This window comes from Cervus elaphus, chromosome 5, assembly GCF_910594005.1.
Source record: "Cervus elaphus chromosome 5, mCerEla1.1, whole genome shotgun sequence".
Lineage (NCBI taxonomy): Eukaryota > Metazoa > Chordata > Mammalia > Artiodactyla > Cervidae > Cervus > Cervus elaphus.
This window is the reverse complement of record NC_057819.1, coordinates 91,231,181-91,259,151: the sequence shown is the minus strand read 5'-3', so window position 1 is coordinate 91,259,151 and position 27,971 is coordinate 91,231,181. Positions and strand designations below refer to the sequence as shown.

The window sequence follows — 27,971 nt, the reverse complement described above, 5'->3', positions numbered from 1 at the left end:
GCTTCCTTGTTGCAGAGCACGGGTTCTAGGCGGCGCTCAGTACTTGCGACCGGCAGGCTCTAGAGTGCGGGCTCAGGAGTTGTGGTGCACAGGCTTAGCTGTTCCGTGGCACGTGGAATCTCCCCAGAGCAGGGATAGAACGCGGATCCTCTGCACTGGCAGGTGGATTCTTATCCACTCGCTCACCAGGGCAGTCCGAGCTCTGTCTGACTGGTGGCAAGAAATTGAAGAGAACACGGCACAACCGTGACTATGCACAATCCTGACATTGGATAGGCTGGATGGTCCAGAGGAGGAAGTTGAGGGAAAAGAACTCGGTACAGAGTGACCTTGGATAAATCATTTCATCTCCCCAAGCCCAGTTTCTGTATCCATAAATCAGAGTTCTCATTCCTGCCCTGCCACATCACAGCGCTTGATGCCCTCCTAGAGAGATGGCGCATATTCATTATTAGCAGAGAATCAGGACTGGAACATGGGGTTAATATTAAATACCTTGCATGGTTTGGGCCTTGGAGGCCACAGTGAATGTGGCCCTCCCGCCCTGGGAGGAATGCAGTCACCCTATGAGAGAAAAATGGGTGAAATCACAGGTGTCAGAGAGTGGCTGGGCCTCTGTGTGTGTCCAGAGGGGGCTCTGGATGGGGCCCTGGTTTGGGGCAGCCAAACCCATCCAGCAATGGCAAAGCAGTTCTTAGGGCAGTATGTGCAGGACTGAAAGGCGTTCAGCACATCTTTGCTGAGAGTGGATTATGTGGACAGGGGTACAGTGGTGGTATTTGAAAGAGGGGAAACGACCTACCCCTGCGGCGCTCACATCCTGAAAGACCGAGGCAAAGATCAGCAAGGGAGACGGAATGTATGCAAATGAGGAAATGAGACGGTGCGTTCGAGGGGAGGAGGGCTATGGAAGGAGAGAAAGGCCGAGTTGGGGATAAGAAGTGATGGAAAGGGGGCTGCGGTTTCAAACAGAGTAGCAGGGAGAGGCCTAGGGAAGAATCTAGAGGGAGGGAAGCCCAAGAATAAGGTCAGTGTCTCCCGATCTGTGGGACTTTTACCCCAAGGCAGGTTGATTCCTCCCAGACATGGGGATGGGTATATAGGGCAAGGTGGCAGAGACATGACGACCCTCTGTGTCACACCCACACTCCCACCCTCATCTGGGGGCTCTGAGGTTAGCTTGCTTAGGAGCCTGACTCCCGTAGGTGCGTGGATGGTGGGGGTGGGGGAAATGGGAGGAGCCGCAGGGCAGACGTGGAGGGAGGGTCAGAGCAGAGGTGTGTGAATGCCCAGAGACTGGGCGCTTCTGAGATACTTTCCTGGAAGATGCTGGTGGGGAATGCAGCAGACCAGGGTGGAGAGGGGCTGCTCTCCGTCTGCACTTACTGGCTGACTGACCCTGGCAAGTAATTTCACCTGTAAAATGTGGGCAATAATAATACCTCTGACCTAGAGTCATTGTGAGAGTGTACGGAGCTCTTAGCACGGGGTCTTGGCACTGAAAATTTTCTCACCAACTAAGAGCTGCAATCATCATCATGGCCTGTTCTCTAAGGCAGGCTTTTTCAAACTGTAGGAGGTGGAAGTAAATTGAATAGCTTGCAAGCAGCTGTTTTTTTTTTTTTTTTAACATGGAACAGAATGGATTAACATCAAGTAATTTGAGTGCATAAGAATGGTTTTATAAAACATTTTATAAACGTATATATATTTCCTCCCATGAGGCATGGCTGACTGTTTGAAAGCCACACTTCTAAAGCAATGCTTCTCTAAAGATGGTCAGAAGGAGCATTTTTCTAATTAGTAATTTGCAAGCAACTGTCATCACTTTTTGGCTTCCCTGGTGGCGCAGATAGTAAAGAATCCGCTAGCAATGCAGGAGACCCAGGTTCGATCCTTGGGTCAGGAAGATCCCCTGGAGAAGGAAATGGCAACCCACTCCAGTATTCTTGCCTGGAGAATTCCACGGACAGAGGAGCCTGGTGGTCTACAGTCCATGGGATCAAAAACAATTGGACCCGACAGAACCACTAACACACTGTTCTCACTTTTGCCAGAGCAGAATACCACTTGTGCGTGCATGCTCACTCAGTCTTATTTGCTAAATACTGGTCTTTGAGTTAGCTCATTTGAACCTCATCATGATAACAATATTCATGAAATTATTTTTCAAAATATCTATTACATTGTTTTTTTTGGAGAAGGCAATGGCAACCCACTCCAGTACTCTTGCCTGGAAAATACACGGACGGAGGAGCATGGTGGGCTGCAGTCCATGGGGTCGCTAAGAGCCGGACACGACTGAGCAACTTCACTTGTACTTTTCACTCTCATGCATTGGAGAAGGAAATGGCAACCCACTCCAGTGTTCTTGCCTGGAGAATCCCAGGGACGGGGGAGCCTGGTGGGCTGCCGTCTATGGGGTCGCACAGAGTCAGACACGACTGAAGCAACTTAGCAGCAGCAGCAGCATTACATTGTTTTTTAACCTAAAACATCTCACATATGAACACCAGGCTTTGGGGACACAGTGGTAAAAGGGAGCATCTCTCTGAAAGCATTTTCTGAACGCTGAGAGCCACCAGAACTGTGAGACACAGATGAGTCCAGCCCTCTCAGGGTCCCGTTCTGTCCTTGGAGGCAGGCCCAGCCCTACTGCCCAGTTTCTGAATTCTTGTGGTTGATCTTCCCACAGTGGGCACCTAAAGAAGCAAAGAACAGGCCCTGTCTGCTTGTGGACTGATTCAGGACCTTTCCTGGGACGTAACCCCCTAGCGGAGGAGGCCAGGGCCCTGCTGTATCTTATCTTTTCTCTTGTGAGCCGTGTCCTGACGCTGCACAAGTTTGCAGAATTTCCTTTCTTGTCCAGCTTTGATTCCATTGATGGGATTAGGCGCCCCCCACGGCCATGTCCTTTGATGTGGTCAGGGGGTAGCAGGGAGATTTCAAGCTCTGGGAGCAAATCTTAATCTTCTGCCGGTTTCTCTGGGATCAGCGCTGGGGTAAACCCATTACATCCCTGCCCTTTCATCCCCCCAGGACACCGGCTCCTCCAGACTCCTCGAGTCTCAGAGATCCAAAGGGTCTGTCAGATTTAGAGAGAGCAATAAAAGAGGAAGAGAAAGCAGAGCACGAACCTCAGACCCCCGCCAGCACCCGCAGCATCACCAGCAATGTCAGGGCATCTTCCTCTTTCTTCCCTTCTAATCCTGGGCTCCCACAAAATGGGGATTACAGAGGCTTGGGGCCAGCGGCCGGCCATGCCCCAGCACTGGGCACCTCTGCCAGGCCTGGCCGCCATCTGCTCTCCATCCTCTCAGATCTGCTTTCCTGGATGCACCTGCTTCTGTACATCTGTCTGTCCTGTGCTGGGATCTCCATGTCGGGGTGTGGGGTGAGCTGGCAAATCGAGCAGATAAACCACTCAGCCCCCACCACAGTGAAGTTTTAAGGCATGATTTGGATTGATGAGGCCAGGAAAGAGAAGACAGGACCATAGCCAATATCTATCCTGGGCCACAAAGCAGGTATGTCTCATTATTTAAACCTGACTCCAAGGCTCTCTCTGAAGAGAGGCAGGGAAGTTCAACCTCAGTCATTTAGGTTTACCCGTCACTCCCTCTGCCATGGGCTTCCCAGGTGGCCCAATGGGAAGATTCTGCTTGCCAATGCAGGAGACTCGAGTTTGATCCTCTGAAGGAGGAAATGACAACCCACCCCAGCGTTCTTGCCTGGGGAAATCCCACGGACAGGGGAACCTGGCAGGCTACAGTCCATGGGGTGGCAAAGAGTTGCACAGGACTGAATGACTGAGCTCTCCCGTCCTCTGCCATGGTCCCTGGAGTCCCGGCCGCCTTGAGGATGGGGATCTTGGTGAAGGCCTAGGGATGCTCCAGACTGGTCTCAGGTGAGGCAGGCGGTTGCTCCCCCACGTCCTGGTGCCCCCAGAGATGAGTGAGGCAGCAAGTCCCCACCAGTGGGGATTCCACTGAACTCCAACCCCTCTCCAGCCTTGGGAAAGTTCTCCCTCAGCCTCGAGGCTTTTCCGTACATCCTTACTCCCTCCCCGCTAAAGACCTCGGGTTTTCCTTTAGGACAGCACAGCAAGGAAGAGAGGTGGTGGTCAGCAGGTCACTGGAAGGGGGCGGGGAAAATTAACGTTTCAAAAATAGTGCTGCAGGGTACAGTGCTTGGCGTCTTACATTTAGTATCTCCTTGATTGGACATGAGTTTGAGTAATCTCCAGGAGTTGGTGATGGACAGGGAGGCCTGGCGTGCTGCGATTCATGGGGTCGCAAAGAGTCGGACACTGAGCCACTGAACTGAACTGATTTGCCCAGGAGAAGGGCCTGGCCGGCCCCGCAGGCTCCTGGTGGGGAGGTTGAGGCGGGCCGGGAACGCGGCCCAGGAGTGGAGTGGCCGGCAGGGGGCTCTCGGCGCCGGCCTTCGAGGGAGGAAGCGCTGGCAGCGGCCTCCGACCGGTCCGAGGAGGAAAAAGGAAAATTACTGGAGCTCGGGGGCGGGAAGCGCTGCGTGCCTGGGAGGAAGGCACTGAGACTGTCGAGTCTGGCAGCCCGCGGCCGGACTCGATCCCCGGAGCGGCGCGGACGGCCAGGGCAAGGGGCGCCGGTGCCTCCCCGACCCCGCCCGGGTGTCCTCCCGCCGGTGCCGCCGGCTGGAGAGGACTCGGCGGCCCGGGGCGGGGGCGGTGGCGCCGAGGGGCGGGCGGAGGGCGGGCCGGGGCGGGGCGCGTCCTCCAGGCTCCGGGAGGCGGTGCGGCGGGCGCTGGCCGCGTCCGCCCGCCTGGAGCCTTGGGGCGCGCAGCCTTCCTGATGTGTCACCAGCACGTGGAGCCAGCTTGGGCCGCGCCGCTAGCGGGAGGAACTCCCCCAACTTTCGAGGGGTCTCGCCGCCCGGCTTCTCTCCCCGCGGCGCCCGGCTCGCGCTCCTTGGGGAAGCGGCGGCGGCGGCCCCCAGGTCCCAGGCGGGTCGAGCGAGGCCCCGGCCCCCGACCCGGCTTGCGCTGGTCCCCGGAACGTCGGGGTGCCGGGCACGACTGGCGGATGCGCCCCCGGACTCCCAGATGCAGCGTGGGGCACGGCCTGTGGTGCGAGCGGCCCGGCCGGCCTTGCGCCCGGCATATCTGAGCGCAGGTAACCCAGGCGGCGCGGCGCTGGGCCTCGCGGGCGCGGCGTGGGATCTTGGCGAAGTTTCTCTGCATGGAACTCTTGCGCTCGGCTGGCGGTGGAGGATGGGGAAAGGCTAGGTCCCCCCGCCTCCTCCGCCCCAGCCCTGTCCCTCGGCCTGCGCCCCGGCGGCCCGGACGCCGCCGTGCGCTGGGCGTCATGTAACCCTTCGAGGGCTGGTCTCGGAGCCAGCTGGTGGAGGTCAGGCGAGCAGGATGCCGCCTTTGGGGGATGCCGCTTGGGGAAAACCCAGAGCCTCAGCCGAGACGAGCGCGTGGAAAGAGGGCGGCCGGATCCAGCCCCAGGAAGCCCGTCGAGGGCGCAGCCCGAATCCGAGACGCGCGGGAGCTGAGAGCTGGGTCTTTGCGGGCGAGATGAAGGTGTCGGTTCAACTGGCCTACAAAGTCCCAGTCCTCGGCCCCCAGGACCGACGGCTCCTCCTCGCCCCTCGCCGTTTTCTCCCCGGCGGACGCGAGCTCGGTGCCCAAGGCGGGGCGGGGACCCGGGCCGGGCCGCACCTCGCGGGTCCACACCGGAGACGGGATGGCGGGGCGCGCTCGCCGCGGGCTCTATGTGGAAGGTTCGAGGGATCCCTGCGCTTGGCAGGAGCGGTGGGAACGCACTCGGAGTTTCGAGTTGGTCCCTGCGGGCGGTTAGTGTCCTCCGGGTGGAGCCGGATCCTGGCCGCGGCCGACTTGGAGGGAAGGGAGAGACGGGCCCCTCTTTCTCCCCGGCCGAGCCTATTCGCCTGCGGGGCCCTGCCCTGCTGGGCTTTCCGGAGCCTCCACCTTGATCTTGAGGGTGGTGAGGACCGCGCGAGGACTAGAGTTGCCCCGGGCCAGGATGTGGAGGTTTAGCCCCTCTCCCCGAGCGGCACTACCATTTCTTTAAAGATGCATTTTTGTAGGTGTGTTCTTAATGGCCAGCCTTTTGTTCCCTGACCTAGGCAACATTGTGCTGACCTCCCCCCACCCCCAGTCCTCTTCAAGTTTTCTGCTCAAATTCCCTTCTTAAACTGTTTATCCTATAACTTTGCTTCTATCTCCTCCGGCAAAAGAAAAACCCCAGTAACCCCTGAAACCTCGCATCTGCCTGGCGTTGGAACTTTCTGTTTATTTTTGTTTGTTTGTATTGTGTTTGGGCTGTCTTGGCAGTGGGGACCTTGGGAAAACATTTGGGAACATGTCGGGAGGTGACCTGAACCGTGCAAAGGGCCAATTGACAAAATAGGGCTCTTTGGGCCCCCTTCTTCCTGGCTTTGGAAAACAGGATAGATTTCTGAAAGCAGGGAGGAGGGAGAAACCCACCCTGCCAGGTCGGCCCACCTCTCTCAAGGATGTGGAAGGTTCTTCCAGAATCTTCTCTGACTTCTGTGGGCCTGTGTAGAGACCTCGCTGGAATCCTGCCACACCTGTGTCCCTGTTCCAGTGGCCATGAAGGGGCCTGAATGGAGGGGACACTTGGGCTGTGGGGCCACCCAGGCAGGGTTGGGCCGGTGCGTGAGCCTGGGAGTGGGCAGAGCCCAGAACTGCTGTTGACCGGCATTTTTTCCGTGTGAGCTTTGTCCTGCCAACTCTAACCCGTGGACCGTGCAAACGCCAGAATTGTGGGAGAAAAGAGTTTCCTTAGGGCCATGCATCTAAACGTGCAGACATACTCAGTTTTGAGGAAAATTGTCTGGGAGGGGACTGGTGGGAACTTCAGCTGGAGTTGTTGTTTGTTGTTTAGTCACTAAGTCATGTCCGACTCTTTAGGACCCCACGGACTGGAGCCCACCAGGCTCCTCTGTCCATGGAATTCTCCAGGCGAGAATGCTGGAGCGGGTTGCCAGTTCCTTCTCTGGGGATCTTCCCGACCAGGGATCAAACCCAGGTCTCCTTCATTGCAGGCGGGTTCTTTACCACTGAGCGACCTGGGAAGCTCTCAGCTGGAGGGTTTTCCCTAATTAAAGAAAAGGGTCTGTTCGGAGTACTGAGTCAGGCTGGGAAAACAGAGTTCTCCCTTTGAACCCATGCCTCTCCCGGCCCTGGGGATCAGTATCTTAAATGAAGTGGAAATCTCTAGAATACTGCGTGGTCGTAAAACACCCGCAGGATTGGTCTGGAGCAATGAGATACAGAAAAGCTTTGCAACCACCCTGGAGGTAACAGGCACGGAGGACGAGGGGCATAAATCCCTGGGAATAAGGGATTGCCCAGGTGGCCGGCATTTTTCTCTTTAAGTCTGTGCCGCATCCTTGTGGGCTGCTCAGAGTTACAGGGATTTTTAGGAATCACCTCGGGCTTCATTTCTTGGGGGGTGAGGGAGTGAGTGATTAGGTTTTTCCTTTTTTTTTTCCCCCTTTGCAAGATGTGATTGAATCAGCTACGCCTATGGTCTGGACTGGCCTGGTCTCCAGCTGCCAAACTATGCTGATTTAGGCCGTTGTATTTAGGAATTGAGAGCTTTTTGATTTCCCGCCCCTTTTGAATTCTCAAAGTTTCCTGGTGCTGATGCCTCCATCCGCCCCACCCCCACCCCAATCCATCCTTCTAAGCTGGATATCTAGAAACTTGGTGGGGGGAGTGGCTTAAACAGGGAACTTGTTTGCCCTGGAGCTGCCTTCAGGAAGCTGCTGAATGCTAGGTGGGAAGCTGGTGGGAGGGGAGGGTTTTAGCCAGACCCCCAGGGAAGACTGTGAAATCCCCCTGCCTACTGGAAGGAAACGTGCATTCCCTTGACTCTTAAGTAAATTGCAACCTGGTGAATAATTAACCTCACCCATTTAGCTTTTTTTTTTTTTTTTTAAAGAAAAATAATATCCAAGCCTGTGAAAAGATGAGAGATCAATTTTTGTCCAGCCAGATTGAATGGACAAAGGAGCGTTGGGAGAGGCCGACCCTCTCACCTCCTTCCCAAAGGGCTAGCTAGCAACTCTGATAGTTGAAAATCGCTCCAGGGTTTCTCCGGTGGCAGTTGTAGAGACAGCCTCCGAGCTGCCTCCCCAGGTCTCGTTCAGTTCCTCTGACCAAAGCCAAGCTGTCTGAAGCCTCAGCAACGGTCAGGATCCCGCCCCCCACCCCACCCCACCCCCTTTCTGTAGCGACAGCTTGGCCTTCATTCCTGCACGGAGTTGATTCTGCTGTCAGGCTGGTTTGTGGCTCTGCACGGGCTGGTAAATATTTGGCCTGTCTCTGTGCTTTCACACAGAAGGACAGCGCTCCCGATCCGGGTCTGTGCACTGATGTCCCAGCTGTCAGAAGCAGGGATCCACTGGGGGTCCATGAAGGCTTTTCTTGAAGCAGCCCGGTGTGAGGGCCACAAAGGTGGATTTGGGGTACAGATAGGCTAGAGTTGGGCTTCCCTGGTGGCTCAGATGGTAAAGAATCCGCGCGCAATGTGGGAGACCTGGGTTCAATCCCTGGGGTGGAAAGATGTCCTGGAGGAGGGCATGGCAACCCGCTCCGGTATTCTTGCTTGGAGAATCCAATGGACAGAGGAGCCTGGGGGGTAGAGTTGGAGTCCTCCTAACTGCCGCTTGCCAGCTGGGTAGCCTTTAACAAGTAACTTCTCTGTGCCCATTTCTTCTGTTGTACACAAGGGTTCTGAGACCTCCCTTGTAACACTGTGGTGAGGCTTATGTGAAAAGTGCAGGCAAAGTGCCTGGCACTTACCAGTAGACCTTTAAGAGTCCCTCTTATTTTGAATAAGCCCGTGGCTTTGGGCAAGTTACTTAACCCACTGGGAACAGCAGCTTTGTAATCCTAAAGCGGGGTGATGTCTGGGACCCCCTTCCCCTGTCGGAGCCTATTGTCCACCAACCACATGCCAGGGCCTGGGCCAGGCTGGGGTGACAACCGTGGGTAAGACGGTCATGGCCCCTCCTGCCCATTCCTGTCAGTACCCCAGTTCTGAGAGCAGATGAGGGGTGTGGTGTGTCTTCTTGTTATAGCTGAGGCTGCAACTCTGAGGGGCAAGACTCCCCCAGGATCTCACAACTGCCTCCTGTGCTGAGGGAGTGGGAAGCTCAGCCTTCTAGGTGCAGTAGAGCCTCCTGGATTGGAGCCAGCCCCCAGTGAGCTATGAACAGGGAGGTGGGTGGGTCTGCTTCCTTAAAGGAGCCCTGGGCGTGCAGAAGTGGCCACCTCGCACATCCACTCTGCCATGCGTCCAGCCTGAAAGGTCCCAAGGAGGCCCCCAGGAAAGACAAATTGCCACAACTGCTCTTGGCCTGCTCACTCACTGACCACCTTGACCTTCTTGACCAACTTGGCCAGCCAGATACACGCTAGTGGGACCAGTCGAACAGGGTGCAGAATCGAGGGGCTGAGGGAGGGGAAGGAAGTACTTTGATATTCCAAAAAGTGCTGCAGAGTAATCAGCATGGGAAGTTAAAAAATAGGATTTCCTTGGACTTCCTTATGCTTTTTTGTGGCCTTGTTGTTGTTTTAGTTGCTTTGTGACCCCACGGACTGTAGCCCGCCAGGCTCCTCTGTCCATGGGATTTCCCAGACCAAGAGTACTGGAGTGGGTTGCCATTTCCTTCCCCAGGGGATCTTCCCCACTCAGGGATCAAACCTACTTTCTCTTGCATTAGCAGGCAGATTCTTTACCACTGAGCCACCAGGAAAAGCCCTTTTTATGACTTAGTGGTGTTTTTATTCTGCATTTCAAACTGGCGGTTGAGGTAGACCCTAATCCCTCCAGCCCAGGGCAGTGGGCAGGGTTTGCGGGGACACCGGGCAGGTGACTTCTTACCCACTGAGCGCTCCCTCCCCTCTCCCTCCTCCCCTCTGGCAGGCTCTGGGGAATTTTGAAATTGCCCTGGAGCCAGACCCCTTGTGTTGGCTGCCCAGGAGGACTGGGGAAGGAGGTGCTATGTGGAAAGAACCATTGCCTGATTTTAATCTCAGCTCTGCCACTCTGGACCTGAGATCCCCCTTTTTCTGTCAAGTGGGGTCTGCACCGAATACAGCGCATACCCCTTGTAGCCTAAACATCCTAAGGTCTGGAGCCCAGCGGCAGCCTGCCTGGAGGTGCAGAGGAGGGCACGGGCCTGGGACCCTGGGAGGGTTGGGAGCAAAACTGAGATGTGCAACTGGGAGATTTGGATCCGTCTTTGAGGATTTTGTGGTTCATTCTCACGAAACGAGCTTCCTCGCACTGGATTTCTGCCCTGGGGTGTGTGGGGCTCAAGGAGAAACGCTGGCTTCTCCTCCTTGGGTGACTGAGGCTTAAGTTTGGCCCTTCCAACTATGAGGCAGACCTCCTCCCCCAACCCTTCTGAAAACAGGTCAGTTGCAGCGCTGCTTACATGTTGACGGAAACTGGTTTCGCAGGAGGCTGAAGGCAGGCGTTGGGGAAAGGGCGATAGCTTTATAGGCTCTCTTCCCTGGACTAGCTGGGTGACCTTGGACCGGTGACATGCCTTCCTGGGACTGTTTCCCCATCAGTGATGATACATGTCCGTTCTGTAGTCCAATACAGGGGTCACATGAGGAGGCCTGGGTGAAACGCCGGCGGGCTCGTGGTGGGGGACCCAAGCGTGGGGGTGGGGGGGAGTCCCAGTGGCTGTTCTTAAGTGACTCTATAGCTCACCCCAGGATCTATGGGGCCAGTGAAGGAACCTCAGTGAGGTCAGGGAAGTACACCCTGAGCCTGGCAAGCCTCCTTGCCACTTTGCTGTCTGGGGAGAAAACCCTGCAAGAAAAGCCATGTGGGGGTGGGGTGGGGGTTCCCATTTCTTCGCAGAGATAGGCCTGGTATACCCTAAGAGGGGAGGGTGGGGCGCAAAGTCACAGATTCTTCCGGTTGTGAGTTCATTTGATCACTTGTAAGTGAGAGCATATGCGTAAACTCCGGGAGCTGGTGATGGACAGGGAGGCCTGGCTTGCCACAGTCCATGGGGTCGCAAAGAGTCAGACATGACTGAGCAACTGAACTGAAGTGAGAGCATCGGGATACTGTTCTTGAGAATCCTTTCCTAGGGAGCTTGCTGTTGTGAGCTTAAGAACATGGGGGAAAAAAAAAACTGTCTTTGCTCTTGGAACCAAGAGGGCGATTCAACAGCTATTTGGAACCAGGACTTGCGTATAAGCAAAATGTTGGTCTCCAACTTGCCTGGCCAGACCCCTGTGTATCTGGGAAAAGTCAACCAGCCCACTTGCTCCCAGCTGGGCAGTGCGGAGGCTTCCTCCCGCCCTGGGCTGAGCCTCGGTCCATCTAGCCCCCCAGCCCTGCCTCTCCTCCCGTGTCTGGGGATAGCAGGTGGTTGCTTTGTCGCCCAGGTCTGGGTGCATGTGAACCTCGGCCAAATCGCTGAATGTTAAAACATCTGCAAAATATCACATTTCCACAATGGGCCTTTTCTATAGAGCTGGGGATAGAGTGGGCAGTGTCGGGACGCTGGGAAATTACTTAAGCTTTGACAGTGGAAGGAGCAGGGTCTAGGATCCTGACTTTGAACATAAGAGGTGAGGATGGAGCCGCGAGGAGGACACGCCTTAAAACAGAAGCAGGGCCCCAAGAACCAGCTCCCCCTGTTTCCAGAGCTGGTGGGTGGGGGAGGGGGGCTGCGGCCAGCCTGCCTTGGCATCCTCCCTTCCATCGTCCTCTCGGTGGATTTTGTTGTGATGAGACAAGTCCTGACAAATATCCCGTCGCCCTTTGGGCTGGAGAGCTGTAAGGCGTCCTGCCTGGAAACCCAGCCCCATTCACTGGGGAGCCATAATTAGGCAAGAGAACAGTTCACCGGCCCTTGATTCAATAAAGACCCTTTTATGATGTTGGTTTTTCCCAGAAAAATAATACCACTTTGCCCCGTTTATTGCATTTAGATGTGTAATCATATTAGGGCTCAGCAGCCCCGGGGACCGAAGTTACGTAGTTGGGGTTTTCACCAAAGGCTGTTAACCCGGTCTTCAGAGGCAAACAATGACCTTGGGAGGGAGAAAATAAAAAAAAAAAAGACAACGACAGGGAACATTTTTGAAGATTCCTCTCTCCCTTGGCATTTCAAGGACGTTTTCTGCCGTCTGGGTGAGAGGCGACCCAGGGAAGAAAACTAGAAAGTGAAACTAACTCTCCTGGCCAGCGTCCCTGCCGGCCGCGGCCCCGCACGCCCCCTCCCTTGTCGTGGGCCAGATCTGTCAGTCAGATGGGTGGCACGTGCCCGGCAGAGGGCTGGAGGAAATGTCAGCGAGGGTGCCGGTGGCTGGGCAGCAGCAGTCGTGGTGCCCCAGCACGTCCCCACCGAGATGCCGGCAGGGCGGCAGGCGCTGGGGTTTGTGCAGGTGGCCGGCCTGGGCCTCCCCCGGGCCCCGCCCTGCTGGGGCCGCCAGCCCTGACTAAATATAGTCCTGGAGGGCGAGGCGGCCCTCGGTTGGTTGGAAGGGTTTGCTCGGCCCTCCCCCTGATCACCGCCACCTTCCAGATACTTGCCTACCGGGCTCTCACCTGCTGAGAGCGGCCGCCATCCCCTCTGATCTTCTTCCCCCAGGCCTTATGTCAGGCAGGCTAAGAACGCCTGCTCATCACTCCTGGAGTAAAACTCCTCCTAGAAACCTGCCGAGTGCCCGTGGTATTGGTACAGATCACCAGGGGTGTCCAGCACCTCTTTCCCAATTTGCGGTTGGTTTAGAAATCTCAGGCGATGAGGAAATTTCTGGGAGTCATTCGTGGGTGTGCTCTTATTAAGAAATAGGGTAGGACCTTTCATTAAAACCGCGTTGCCTTAAAAAGGGGGATATCCATTTAATTCTAGGACATCTGATGGGAATTGTCGCCAAAATCCTTTTCAGATAGCACCCTTTAATGCAGAAGAACTGCACTATTTATAGATACTAAAATATTCTTTCATTGTCAGGATTTGAGGTGTGTGCAATTTTTTTATTCAATCTTAAACTTTAGATACTTTACATTTTGGGGGAAAAGTGCTATTATTTTATATATGTTTTTTGATTCCACACCCCCCACACAGGAGTATAATTAGAACGTCTGAAACCAGATTACCCAATTAGTAGTATTTAGCCGCTAAGTCATGTCCGACTCTTTGTGACCCTATGGACTACAGCATGCCAGGCTCCTCTGTCCTCCACTATCTCCCGGAGTTTGCTCAAATTCATGTCCAGTAAATTGGTGATGCCAGCCAGCAGTCTCATCTGTATCCAATTAGTACATTTTTCTAATTAACTGTTAGGAATTTGTGATGAGATAAATTATTTTAGATTTCCAATGAAACTTTGGCCACAAGGACGTACATGAGGGGAAAGATCATGGGTTTTCAGTTCTGGCTGCCACCTACTCACCTGCTCCCCACAGAATACCTAATTTGCCTGCTGTTAGGCAGCAACAGTGGCCAGAAAACAGTTTTATTTTCCTTGTCCTGAGTAGAGTTGGAAACATTTCTCACTCATGATGGCTTCTCTCTGCTCCTGACAGTGCAGCAGGCAGATGAAGGTGGGGTTTAAATGCTACTTTTGTACATTTTTCAGCAGTAACGTTGGTAGCTGTCCTTTGGACCCAAAAAAAAAAAAAATTTGTGATGATCTGCATTCATTCACTTTGTGCCTTGTGTGTGCTTCCTGTGCCAGGAGGCTTGGCAAGGAGAGGGGGCAGCCTGCAGGGGTGGGCACCTCCAACCACGACCAAGGAATGGACTCAGTTCCCATTTGGTAACAGTGCCCGGGGCAAGCCCCAAGTCCTTTATCCCAAATTCTAAACTCTGAAAACCAAACGTTGTTTTTATAACGAATTTCATGGGAATTCTTGACCCAAACTGACTTGAGTCTAGATTTCTCCCGGGGAGCATGAATCTTCATGGCTTTCCCTGCAGAGCTGTTCCTTCGTGCAATTTCAGGGGGGCGGGGGGTGCTGCTCTGCTGGTGTGTTGCACAGTATGTGGCCTGTGCACCATGTTATCTTTCTAAGACCTGAAAACTTCTGCAGCACGTCGGGCCAGAAGGTTTGGGGTAAGAAGATGCAGTCCTGGAGTAGGAGCATGCGCCTGACAAAGGCGGCTGGACCCGAGGCCTGCAGAGCCCTCTCCCCCCAGACCTTGAACTCCACGAAGGCTCACCAGGTTTTGCTCACTGTTACATCCTCGCTACCCAGCGGGGCGCCTGGAGCCTCCTAGGTGCGGAGTGAATGCTGGTCAGCAGTAAGCATTGGCCAGCTTTGTTTGGGAAAGCCAAATAGTAAATATTTTAGGCTCTGGGAGCCATGGGGCCTCTGTTGCAACTCTCTTCTCTTCCATTTCCTAGAATCCATGATACAAAGTGCTGAAGACAAAAAAAGATATTCGCTATGCTTATTATTTTAACAGTGGAAGTTTAGAAACAACATAAAGAAAACAGTAAGATACATTATGGTGAATCCTCCCCGTGGGATATTTGTGTGTGCGCGCTCAGTCATGTGTGACTCTTTGCGACTCCATGGACCGTAGCCCGCCAGGCTCCTCTGTCCCCAGGATTTTGTAGGCAAGAATACTAGAGTGGGTTGCCATTTCCTCCTCCAGGGGATCTTCCCGACCCAGGGATCGAACCCACGTCTCCTGTGTCTCCTGCATTGCAGGTGGATTCTTTACCACTTGAGCCTCACCATGTAAATGAATGAGTACCTGTGTTCTGATAAAACAGTGAATGTGGTAGTGGGTCTGGCCTGGGGGTCCACAGTTGGCTGATTCCTGTGAGGAGGATAAACACACCCTAAGCCTAGACGTTTCCCCATCTGTTAGCCCTGCCGTCTACAGGCCTGGTCAGTTTGTTTCCCTGCCCCAGTGCCGTCTGCAGTAAAGAGATGAGGCAGTGCCCACCCCCTGGTGTCTGCCTCTCGCATGCTCTGGAAACATGGCTGAAAGGGAGGCGCCGCGCTCCCTGGACCGGCCTGGTTCAAGGGAGTGGGTGTTCATGTAGATGAATGCATTTGGGCTCCGGTCCAGCCTTGCCAAGGGGCACTTGCACCTCCACCCGCCGATGAGTGTTTCGGGGGTTGAGCTAACCTCAGGGTACAGGGGCCATCAGCATCGGGCCAGGCAGGGCTGGCGCTCGTGGGGCGTGGGGGGGATCTGAGGGGGTGAGAGTGAGTGTTTAGGAGGTGTTCTCAGCCAGAGAATTTCTGGCAGAGAGATGAGTGAACGTAAACCCAGGAGCTCAGGTCTCCTGACTGTGTTCATCCCAGCCCCAGAGTGGCCAGCAAGGGTGGATGCGCCAGCGAGTCCAAGAAGGCTTTCCATCGCAGTGGAGGCCCAAATCCAGCCAAGACCTCTGACTCTCACCCCTACGGCAGGCTGACCTGGGGGCAGGGGGCTGGGTGGCTGGAAGGAGGGCAGCACCTTACAGAGCCCACGCCCCTAAGCTGAGCGCCCCTGTGCCCAGCTCCTCCAGGCCCACCCCGCTCAGCCACCCCTGCCATGGGCCCTGGCTGTGCCCAGCAGCTCCTTCCAGGACATTCTGCCACCTCTGCTCCACCACCTCCTTCCCTAGTCCAGGTGGGACTTTCTCAAGCTGCAAACAAGGGCTTGGCCTTTTCTTTTCCTTCCATCACGGTTTTGTGATTTGCTGGCAATTTTGGGGTGGAGCCCCCGTGCTCGGCAGCTCCCTCAGAAGCCTTGATGACTTTTCAGCCCCCAGCAGAAGGGTGCAGCGCCCCCCGCCCCCAATCAGCAGCGAGAGTTCAACTCAGTGGGAGGGCTGAGGGGAACCAGGCTGGGGGCTGGTGTGTTTGGTGATGTCAGAGCCAAGCCCAGGGAGGTCCCCGTCACACACTAGCACGGTGTGGGGGGTCCTCTGGCCACTATCCAGGGCACCCCCATCCCCCAAACCTCACCTTGTTACTGAGCACCTGGGCCAGGCACTGCCTGTACCGTGGTGGTAAGAGGGCCCAGAGTGGTGCTTCTCAGACTTGCGTGACCCTGTGAACCACACCAGGAGACTGTTAGCAGCGCAGACTCCAGGGCCCCTGGGTGGACCTCTGGGACCCCAGAGTCACCATTGTTAATAAGTGCAAGGAATTGTCATGTGGGTGGTTCCAGGTCGGTGCTGGGAGGGGCGGGGGTGGGGGAATAGGCAAAGCCATGTGATGAGTGTGGAGTCGGGGAGCACCGAGAAGATGGGGCTCTAACTGGGGGGGTGGGGGGGCTGGGGTCAGGAAAGGTGAGCTGAACCTTGAAGCACAAAGCAGGCATGGTAGTGATTGCTGACTCTGGAAATCTCGATGCTGGGCACAGCTCTAAGCCTTTATAGGCACTGACTCATTTAATCCTTCTAGCAACACCATGAAATACGTAGTTACACTGATTTTTTTTGTTAAGTATTTATTTGGCTGCACCAAGTCTTAGGTGCGGCATGTGAGACCTTTTGTTGCAGTGCACAGGATCTAGTTCCCTGACCAGGGATCGAACCCAGGCCCCCTGCATTAGGAGCACAGAGTCTTAGCCACCAAACCACCAGGGCGGTCTCTCATTACCCTGATCTTGGAGCACAGAAGGGTTTAGAAGCTTGGCTGAGGTTCTTGGTTGCTAAGCGGCCAGCTGACCCTTTTCGTCCTCCTCATCTGTTCTTCTGCACCGGAGCCGTAGCACCCAGACCGCAGGGCCCCCTCAGGCCAAGGCTGTGCAGACCGAAGGCAGGGGCTTCTTTGGATGTGGTCATGTTGCTGAGTGATGCAGGTTTGGATCCTAGAGTGTAGAGACGGTTTGGCTTTAAAAAAAAAAAAATTTTCATTTAAAATTTATCTTTGGTGGTGCTGGGTCTTCACTGCCACGCGGGCTCTTCTCTAGTTGCAGCAGGCGGGGGCTGCTCCAGTGCCGGTGCTTGGGTTTCTCATCATGGAGGCTTCTCTTGACATGGAGCTTGGGCTCTGGGGGGCAGCGGTTCAAAGTAGCAGTGCGTGGGGTCATCAGTTGCGGTTCCTGGGCTTTAGAGCGTAGGCTCGATGGTTGGGACACATGGGCTTAGTTGCTCTGCAGCATGTGGGATCTTCTTGGATCAGGGATTGAACCTGTGTCCTCTGCATCGGCAGGCGGATTCTTTTTCACTGAGCCACCAGCGAAGCCCGACAGTTTGGCTTTTGCTGGTGGAGTATATGCATGATGATCTTGGTTAGGGCTGAAAGTTGTAGTGAGGTAACAGCTGCTATAATGTAGCTTTGAGAGGCAGCTGGGATTTGGCACAGGTGTTCTCCGTCTGAACAAGGCCGGACCCTGGGGTGTGGGAAGACGGTGCAGCATTAGAGCTGACGGAGCACCAAGGCCTGTGCCCCAACACCCCATCTCCACCTGCCCCTCCTAGAGGGAGGAATTCTGCACTGCCTGAGTCCTCGGAGACTCCCAGGGAGCCTGGCCCAGCTCTTGGGGTCTGAGGGCAAGGGGGAAGCTGCTTGGATAGGGGAAGACATTGTGTTGGGGGCCAGCCCAAACCTTTGTATGCTTTCCTTCCTTCCGTCCTCACATCACCCTGCAAAAGAGGCCATTCGTTCTATTTACCCATGTGCAAGCCGAGGCACACAGAATCTAAGCAACTTAGACGCCATCCCACAGCAAGTAAGCTGGTAGTGGAGCCTGGTCTGTTCCCTGTGGGACGTACTTTACAGCAGGGTCCGCCCTGTTCTGAAAAGCCACGTGTCCTGCTGCACCCACGGGGGGGCCGGTGACTGGGGGCCCCTGAGGAGTGGGTGCAGTGCCCGGCTGGGTAGGGCAGGCTCCCAGCGGCCAGCTGAGCCCAGCCCTGGGTGGGATGGCCTAGCTTCAGGTGATGGGTTACCGGTGACCGGTGGCATTCTGAGGATGCCAAAGGTCTGGGGTCTATGGGAGTGGCCAGCTGGAGTCTTCCTAGTCTGGGGCCCTAATGCTGGGAGCTGAGCCTCTGCAGCTCTGACAGAGGCCAGATGACCTATCCCTCGGGACCCCCTCATCCACTTGGGGTTCTGCCAGGATTCTAGCCTGTGGCTCCTTGTGGACAGAAGATGCTGGGTTCCAAGTTGGCTCTGGGTAGACCAAGGGCTGGTCTCTCCTGGGACTGCCTGGGGCGTGGGGCAGTGAAGCCAGCTGCTGTCCAGGCTGAGAATTGTGCCACCATGGAGACCCTGCAGCCACCCCACCTGCCACAGAGCTTCCTGTGGGCTGGAGGGGTGGGCCAGTGTCGGGGAGGGGGTCACCGTTTCTACCTTGGTTCACCTGGGTCAGCTGGCTAACTCCTTCCTCACCTGGAGAGTGCTCGAGGACAGCAAGAAAAATGAGGGACTTTCAGGGGCAGCTGTGTTTTCTGACTCAGTCATAATGCCCCTAAAAATCCTTATTGTTCTTGCAGTGTGCATCGGGCAGCGGCCCCAGCCCAGCCCTTGCCCACCTGGCCCCCCTGGGATGGGGAGAACTACCTGGGGTTCAGCTGGCGTGTCCTCCCGCGTCGTCCTGAAATGAGACTGTAGGGGGATTTGCTGATGATTTAATGTTTTGTTGGTTGGTGCATTGATTGGCATGTAATTTTATAACATCTTTTTGGGTGGAGGATGGGGTAGGCTGGGCATCGGGACACTCACGCACAGATGGGAGCCCAGGAGAATGCAAGGTCTCCCTGGTTTGTGCGCAGTGAAGGGTCCCCAGAACCCAGCTGCACATTACAACCTGAGGGAAGGGGGGCTTCAAGGGCAGGTGTACCCAGGGCTAAGTCATGTCCTACTCTTGATGACCCCGTGGACAGTAGCCTGCCCGATTCCTCTGTCCATGGAGCTTTCCAGGCAGGAATACTGGAGCGGGTTGCCATTTCCTCCTCCAGGGGATCTTCTCGACCCAGGGATTGAACCTGTGTCTCCCACATTGGCAGGCAGATTCTTTACCACTGAGCCACCTGGGAAGCCCCATTTAGGGGCACTGTTTTAAAACAGGAGGAGCTTCAGCATGCACCCTGAGACCACTGAGCTGGCCGTTTTGCAAATCTGCCTGCAGTGGACCAAGGTCTTCCCTGCAGCTGTTGACCCTAGAGCCTGCTTTCTCTTGGGCAGGTGGTCTCTACCCCATCTCACTTCCTGGGTTTCCACCTTGCCCAGCAGGTGCCTCAACGAGTTATTTTGGATGTTTTGGGTAGAACTGGGGTTCCTGGGGGATGGTCAAGCAGAAATACAAGTTGGTGACATGTCTTCCTGAACACAAGAACACCATTCAACAAGGATGTCACTAAATGCCACAGCTACACAATTGTCCACTCTTGCTGAGGCTGGGGAGGTGGCCAGGCAGTAAGCAGGGCTGAACCTGCTCCCAAGGTACCCCCCGGGGGGTCTCACTGGTCTCCCAGGTCAGCAGAGGAAGTTCATCCTTAAGGTATTGCTCAGGCTCCCTCCCCAGGTGCTGACTGGCAAGCTCCTGTCACCTGAGAAGATGGCCGTGTGTGGGACCCTGACCGCCAGGACCCGCCTTCCTCCTGGCCAGCCCCAGCCGTCCCCTCCTCCTCCTCGGGACCTGTGATCCCAGCTGTGTCTCCACCCCAGCCCCAGAGACAGTTTTTAAGGAGCTTCAACATTCTTCTGTCCAGGGGAAGGGATGGCTGGCTCCAAGGTAAAGGTTAACATGGGCGGGGGGCGGGGGGCGGGGATGGTGGTGATGTTTATTACTTCTTTTCTAGAGGTGGGCGAGGCTTTCATGAAATGCAGTTCTCACATCGTAGGTGGACATAGGGCCACAGAACACATCCCATCCTCCCTCATAGCTAAGCATTTGCTAATGTCCACTCAGCTGTCCCTCCCTTCTATCCCCATGAACCTCCTGCTCCAGAGTGTTTTTCTGGTTCTTTATCCCAAAACATCTGGAAAAAAAAAATCAATTTTTAAAAAAGACAATACATAAGAAGCAAAACATTACTGGTTTTCCCTCAATCATATAAGAACTGCTTTCCAAGTGTAGAACATTTCAAAAATGCAGAAGGATGAAAGAGGCTTATAGGTGCCCATACCTAGAGATCCTGTTGGCTAGAGAGTCTTCCAGGATTTTTTTTCCTCTTTGCATGTACGAGCATGCGTGCAAAGTTGCTTCAGTAGTGACTCTGACTCTTTGTGACCTTATGGACTGTAGCCCACCAAGCCCCACTTGTCTATGGGATTCTCCGGGCAAGAATACTGGAGTGGGTTGCCATTTCCCCTTCCAGGGGATCTTCTTGACCCAGGCATTGAACTCACGTCTCTAAGGTCTCCTGCGTTGGCAGGTGGGTTCTTTACCACTAGCCCCACCTGTGCATCCTTCACCCAGTTAGCAGGAGTGGGGCTTCCGAAAGGAGGAGGGCTTGTAACTCATTTGCGTGATGGCCTTGGGCCCATCAGGAGGCAGAAAGTCTCTGATTTTCTTTCTGCCAAGTGGACTGGGGACGGAAGTTCGCCTCCAGCCAGGAAGTTCGTTGGAGGATACTGGGGCAGCACGGGGTTTCTCTCTCTAAACAGAGACTGGGGAGGGTGCTAGAAACGTGAGCTCTGGGACTTTTCCTGGCCCATCCAGTGGTGAGGACTGTGTGCTTCCTCTAAGGGGGCACAGGTTTGATCCCTGGTTAGGGAATTAAGATCCTGCAAGCCAGAGCCAAACAACAACAACAAGCAAAAATGTGGGCTGTGTCCCAGTTGAGTTCTAAGTAAAGCTGCTGCACCGCTTCCCGACTGGTCACCCAGAAGAATCACTTAACGTTTAAAAAATGTCAGCGCCACCTCCCATGCCAAGACCAGTTGGATCTGAATTGCTGGGTGTTGGGAGGGACCCAGGCCCTGGGATCTTTGTTTTCCTTCTGTTCCTCAGGTGATTCTATTAAGTGGCCAGGGAACTCCTAGCCAGCTCCACACTCACAAGTTAGTGATTTCCTCCAGCCCTTCCTTCAGGACCTGATGGAGGAGACTGGGCCATTTGCCGCTGACAGCCTTTCACTTCCAGGATGTTCTCTGCTGCTCACTGTCACTTTTGATCCTCACTTTACAGACGGAGGACGGAGGCTCAGGAGACTCCCCAGAGGACACATAGCAAGGATGCGGCCAAGCTGGGGTATAGACCTGCAGTTTCTAACTCCAAGGCCAGTGCTCTTTCTAGAATTGCTATTTATAGTAAGCATATGTCGTTAGAACCAGATGTGGTCATCACAACCTCCTGAGGTGGGTGGGTAAATGCCACTGTCTCACGGAGGAGGTGTCTGCCCCCCGGGGAGGCTGGGTGGTCAGCCCCTAATTCCCCAAATGCCGAGTGTGTACGTGGCCAGCTTAGATCCACAGTCTGCCCCCATCAGCCTGCATGCTGCCGAGGATCCCAGTTCTGAGCAGGGCAGGGTTTAACCCTGTTTGCAGAACTCATAAAAGGCATGGCCCAGGTCTCACAGCTGAGGGGTGGCGGAGGCCCACTGGCCCCTGCTCCTTGCTGGCAGGCTGACACCCAGCCTGTGTGGGGCTTGCTCATCGGGGCCTTGCTCTGAGCTGGCAGCCCTCAGGGTCAGGACGCTTGCTGGGGGCGCCTCCCTGCCCCTCCCTTGTTCCTGCAGAGCTGGACTCCCGGAGCCTGGCCTGAGAGCCGCCTGGGCAAGCTGCCAGTGCAGGGAAGTAGCAGGCAGGCGCACTGTCAGCTCCAGGAAGTGTCTCTGTTCCTGGGCCGGTCCGCAGGACCGAAGGGCCTGGACATAACAGCAGAGATGGGAGCTGGGGGCTAAGCACGCCCCCCACAAGGCCCAGCAGCTCTGGGCCTGGCCCCCAGGCTTGCCCTGGTGGGTAGGACCCGGGCCTGGGCCACGCCTTCCCTTGCTGGGCCTGGGCTGTCTCCTCCGTCTGGCTCCCGCTCTGCTCCCCACCAGCTCTGCTGCCAAGTACATGCTCTTGGCGGCAACGACATCCATTTAACCTGCTTCCCAGAAGACAGCATGGTTACGCTGGCCGGCTCAGCCAGCAGCATGGTGGGAGAAGGGGAGGGGGACCCCTCAGCTTGGTCTTCTCTTGCCCATATTTCTTAGGGATCTGGGTGGGGGGTGACCCTAAGCAACCTTGCTTACTTGGGTCAGAAGTAACCTCAGCTTAACTGGAAGCCTCAAGCAGCCACGCTGAAGACAGAACTTTGAGCTCCTGGAGTTGGTGGGTGTTTGTATGAGGGGCAATCATTTAGCCTGAGGCTTGGGTAAAGCTGGCTTCCCTAGTAGCTCAGTTGGTAAAGAATCCGCCTGCGTTGCAGGAGACCCGGGTGCGATCCCTGGGTTGGAAAGATCCCCTGGAGAAGGGAAGAGAAGAGAAGGGAACGGCTACCCAGTCCAGTGTTCTGACCTGGAGGTATCCGTGTGGACAGCATGTTCATTTCACGCCAGCCATGCTGCTCAGGAAGCAAGTGTAGGTCTTCAGGCATTGCATAGTCTCTTCTGTTTGTGATCTCTACAAAGATGACCTTTCCTGCAGTCTCCTCTCTGGCCTTCCTGCCCTTGGCCAGACCCTGTTAGGATGGTGGTTCTGGACTAAGTAGCTGCCCTCCTTGTCCCTTTGCTCCTCTCGTCTGGCCCTTGAGGCCCAGGGAGGCATCCTCCCCCTCACTGGGGTTCATCCTACAGGTCCGGATGCCGTCAGCTTCATGGCCTCCCTCTGGGCCAGAGCTCCTCCCTCCCCACCAGCCTCCTTGGGGTGCAGATGGACGGCCCAGCACAGTCAGGAATAGCCCTCTGTTTGCCTTGGCTGGTGGGGAAGAGATTACTGCTCACTTTCTGTTTTGACTCTTATATTTAGCTAACACACACAGCCTGTGAGATGGCAGAAAAGCAGCCTTGGGTCTTGAATGAGTCTGGGGCCCATCCCTGACGGCCTGGCCCCTGGGGAGTGGAGGTGTCTGGAGGTAGGAATGGGTGATAACACTGCCTTCTGGGTACCTGGAGAGAGGTGAGAACCATCAGTTGGTTTTCCTGACCCAAGGTCCTCTGCCCTTTCATGTTTTCCTCTGGGGGTTACTCCTCCCCACCCCTGAGGTTTGCATGGGGCCAGCCCCATCCCCTGGCTTTAGAGGCTGGCATGTGTCCCAGCTGGACACTGAGATGCCCCACTTGGGATTTCTGCAGCAGCCACAGGGAAAGAGGCATTCACTTTTCATGGGAGTTGCCAAGTTGATGGAACTTCTGGTAACCACTCCTGTTCTCCACTTGAGGACGAAGCCAACAAAGAGGAAAGAGTCAAGAGGTGGAAAAAGTATGCTGTCCAGATATCAGTAAGCCCCTGGACCCAGCCATGCCTGAAACTAACCACATCTCTGGACTAATCTAATTATATGAGCCAATGAATGCATTTCATTTTTTCTAAAACTATCCTGAGTTGGGTTTCTGTCATAGGGTCCTAAGAAAGCTATATTTTTCTTTGATCTCATTTTAAAAAAATCAACTTTAAGCTATACTTTACATGCACCCATTTTAAATGTCCAATTCATGAGTTTTTTCAAATGTGTACACCCTTGTAACTACTATTGCAATCGAGTTGTAGAACATTTCAAGTTCCTTATTCCCCTTTATGGTCAGCCCTCCTGACCCCAAACAACCACTGACCTGCCTTTGTCCTAGAGATTCATTCAATCTTCTCTTGGTTCAGGTCCCTGGAGGTTGAGGAGAGCATTTCCTCGATGCCCATATTATGCATCAACCTGGGTCATTTCTCCTGAGACCCAGAGTCACTCCTGGTCCAACTGTGCTGAAGCTGGATGCACCTCTGGGCCCCGCAGTTTTGTGGTTCAATACAGCCTTCCCTTCCTTTGAGCCAGCTCACCACAGAAGAGAGTTCTGCCTGAAAAAGCTCAACCACCGCACCCTTCAGTGAAGCTCCGCCCAAGAACCTCCAGGCAAAACCAACTAATGGTCAGTCCAGCTCACCTCCTGGGAGCCAGACACTACTAAGTGCTTTACAGGCATTTTCGCAAGTCTTCTCAGCAACCCGCGGGGAGGTACTGTTATCCCCACTTTACTGGGATGTGGGTGTACTGCATACCTGGGTACCTCTGGAGCCCCTCTGTCCACCAGATTCCTGGCTTCTTGTCCCACAGCTGAAGCTGACCCCTCCCAGACCACAGGCCAGGGTAAGGGGGCTGGATCCCGAATGGCCAAAGAGGCTGGAGAAGTCGCACCATACACGTGGAGGGAGGGAGTTCTCGGGATGCACTTTGAGTGGTAGCGTCAGCACCTTCGGCAGGAAAGAACTCTCTGCAGGAGGCCCTGTTGTCAGTAACCTAGCACACCTTTCAGATCTTTAGATCACACAATACCTTGCCTAACCTGCTGGTTCTTCCCACAGATCAAAGAAGTAGAAAAGAAGAATAAGTAATTACCAGGTGACCAGATCTCTTCCCCAGCTTCCCCTTCGGTAATCTCACGAACAAATGGTGGGAACAAGATAGCACTAACATGAAAGATCACAAGAAGTCGACAAGCCGGCACACAGCTGGCGATCATGACACCTCTGACCCCCTCCATCAGTGATTATCTGAGCTGACTTCCCTTTTTCCCCTTAGAAACTTCCACGGCAGACTCTTCAGAGGTGGTTTTGGCGGAACACCCAAGTGCACCATCTCCCCAGACTGCCGGCATCCTGATTAAAAGGAACTTTCTATCGACAACTGCTTCTTGGGTGTTGATTTGCAAGCAGCTGGACTGAGTTTGGAAACAGCAGATGAGACGGGAGGATAAATTCCTTCATCCTCCCTCCCTTGGACCATTTGAGGCACATTTTTCCAGATGGGGTTTGTTGTACAGTGGTTACACATCACCTTGCTTTGCTTCCTGTTCTTCCCGACCTCCTTTCTCTTATCCCTCCCTCTAGCTGCCCTGGAATTCCACTTCCAAGTTAATGTATCAGCCCTTAATCCCTTGCCAGAGGGCCCACTTTCTAGGGAACTCTGCAGTCTGACTCCTGTGTCTGCACTGCACGGCCTCGGTGAATGCTGAACAAGAGGACAGATACACGACGGGTCTTGGCCATGCGGTTGGGGACTGAAGAGGAAATATGAATGGTGTCAAATTCACCATCAGAGATGCCAGCGATAAAGGTGTCCCCTTCATCTCTCCCTGGGTCTAATCAGTCAAATCCTGACTCCATGCTGTAGGTCAGAGACTGTGGCCTCCCCCGCTAACCTCTGTCCAATACAAAACAGTCCATGCTCCTTATCCATCACTCGCTGGGTATGTGATGCTGGCAAGGTACTCAGCCTCTCTGAGCTGCCTTCCCCATCTGTACAAGGGGGATAAGAATGGTCTCACCCCCTGAAGTGTGGAGATGCCTGATGGACACTAGGTTTGTGCCTAAAGCAGAGTGAGGGGAGGGCATTGTGGAGACCATGTGTCCAACAGAGGTCCTGCTTTCTTTTGAGAAGCACCCCTCCTTCTGTCCCTACTGGGTAAATAGGGCTGTCCCACCCCTACTGCCAGATCCAGGCCAATCCACACATCTCAGTATTGACCACAGGATTGGATCAGGTTTGGGCATGAGACCCAAGTCAGACCAGTCCCCTCAAGTTTCTGGAATAAGGAAAGAGCTGTTTGCTCTCTGCTGAGATCCTTAGCCTGGAGGTACCCGAGGCCATTTTTTACTGTTTGGACATGTGAGAATGACGTCAGTGCAGTGACATCAGAAGATAACAAAGACGAGATGGAGCAGTACACAGACTCTGGTGATGGCCTTGGAGCTCCCGATCCACCATGCCAGCAGCTAAGGAACCCCTGGTATTTTTAAAAATTAATACATATGCAAAATTTTTCCATTTCAGTTGCCTAAGCCAGTTCAAGTTGCATTTCTGCTACTTAAAACTGAAATGGTCTTGGGTCTTACCTTGTGGGCCAGTGGTGAATAATACACCTGCCAACTTAGGGGACATGGGTTTGATCCTTGGTCTGGAAAGATCCCACATGCCACAGGGTAACTAAGCCCACCCTCTAGAGCCCGTGCTCCTCAACAAAAGAATCCACTGCAACAAGGAGCTTGTTTGCATGCAACAAGGAAGAGCCTGCAACTAGAAAAAGCCTGAGGCCAGCAACAAAGAGCTCCTGCACCTCATTAGAGACCCAGGGCAGCCAAAAATAATTTTAAAAAACAAATGGTCTTGACTATACGTTCTTTATAAATGATCACTGCCATTATTGCAGTTAATATTATTATAAACACATTCCTAGGAAGATGCAGGCTTGGGGACACACAGGCCAGGTTCCCCCAGGGGTCACTGCTGCTCTCCACACATTATACTAACCCTGGATATGAGCTCCCCAAGGGCGGGGGATTCATGTGCTGCTCATGCATCCCAGGTGCCTGCTGCCTGCACAAGGTAGGTGATTAACAGACACCCACTGAATGAGCAAACGGAGTTGGCCCACTGCCCCCTAGCCCCCAGGCCTGGCTTCACATTTTGCCCTCTGTCCTTGGCTGACATCTGAACCCACTGGGGTGTGTTCTGCAGGAGTCTGTCTTGGCAAACATCCGTTTTCACAGTGTCCTTCCTAGGGCCTCACTCATCCCTTCATCTGCTCATATACTCAGTTTCCAAAAGCCTTCTTTATTAGAAATGTCCATTATGGATCACAGTTTTCACAAAAATCAAAGTGAATCAAACACTTAAATGCAAAACTGGAAACCATAAAACTCTTAGAAGAAAACAGGGGAAAAGCTTGACATGGGTCTTGGCAGTGATTTTTTTAGATATGACACCTAAAACACAAGCATCAAAACCAAGTGGGACTATATCGGACTAAAACGCTTCTATACAACAAAAGAAATAATAAAATGAAAAGACAACCTATGAAATAGGAAAAAATATTTGCAAACCATATATCTGAAAGGGGTTAATATTCGAAATATATCAAGAACTACAAGTCCATAGCAAAGTAATAATGATGATGCTATAATTAACACAGGACCTGAATAAACAAAGAAGTGGCCAACAGGTACATGAAAAGATGCTCAACATCACTAATGAGGGGAATGAAAAAACCACAGTGAGACATCACCTCACACCTGTTACAATGACAGTCATCCAAAGACTGATAAGTGGAGAATGCACTGTCAGTGGGAATGTAAATTGGTGTAGCCAGTATGGAAAACAGCATGGGATTCCTCAAAAAATTAAAGATAGAACTACTATATGTGGAACTATCATATGATCCAGCAATTCCACTACTGGGAATATATCTAAAGCAAATGAAAATACTATGTCAAAGGGATATCTACCCCCATGTTCATAGCAGTATTATTTGCAACAGCCAAGACATGCCAACAATTGACAGATGAATGGATAAAGACACTGGTATGCCCACGCACAATTATATACATGCATGCAATGGAATATTAGTCATAAAAAGAAGGAAATACTGCCATTTGTGACAACATGAGTAGACCTTGAGGGCAATACGCCAGGTAAAATCGGTCAGACAAATACTATAATCACATATATATGTGTGTGTGCAACCTAAAACAAACAGAAGGCCAAATGCATAGAAAAAAAAGATTTGTTATCTGTGCAAGGGTTGGGTGCTGTGGGGAGGGGGAAATGGAGGCGGTCAGTTAAAAGTACAAACTTTCAGTTATAAGACAAATATCTAAGGATACAACATGACGGTTATAGCTAACACCACTGTATGGTATTTTTGAAAGTTAGGAAATGGGCTTCCCAGGTAGCGCAGTGGTAAAGAACCCACCTGTCAATGCGGGAGACGCAAGAGACGTGGATTCAATCCCTGGGTTGGGAAAATCCCGTGGAGTAGGAAATAGCAATCCACTCCAGTATTTTTGTTTTGATAGGTAAGAAGTGGATTTATTCAGAGAGAAACACACTGCACAGACGGAGTGTGGGCCATCACAGAAGGT

General features: G+C 53.7%; 1 protein-coding gene across 1 annotated transcript; it reads left to right on the top strand.

Moving 5' to 3' along the window:
• Nucleotides 1-857: 857 nt before the first annotated feature.
• LOC122693203 (translation initiation factor IF-2-like) lies at nucleotides 858-27,857 on the top strand. Its single transcript, XM_043900765.1, has 5 exons — nucleotides 858-883; nucleotides 3,040-3,394; nucleotides 4,574-5,153; nucleotides 21,109-21,199; nucleotides 23,721-27,857. Exons 1-5 carry the CDS (start codon nucleotides 858-860, stop codon nucleotides 23,788-23,790), a joined length of 1,122 nt encoding a protein of 373 aa, XP_043756700.1. The 3' UTR covers nucleotides 23,791-27,857.
• Nucleotides 27,858-27,971: the final 114 nt, after the last annotated feature.

Excerpts from the sequence above, each read along its gene's own strand:
- LOC122693203 (XM_043900765.1), top strand. The coding sequence starts at position 858 with ATGTATGCAAATGAGGAAATGAGACG. Across the intron at positions 884-3,039 it reads GCAAATGAGGAAATGAGACG|GACACCGGCTCCTCCAGACT; the intron begins GTGCGTTCGAGG and ends TCATCCCCCCAG. Across the intron at positions 21,200-23,720 it reads CTGCAGTTTCTAACTCCAAG|GTCCCTGGAGGTTGAGGAGA; the intron begins GCCAGTGCTCTT and ends CTCTTGGTTCAG.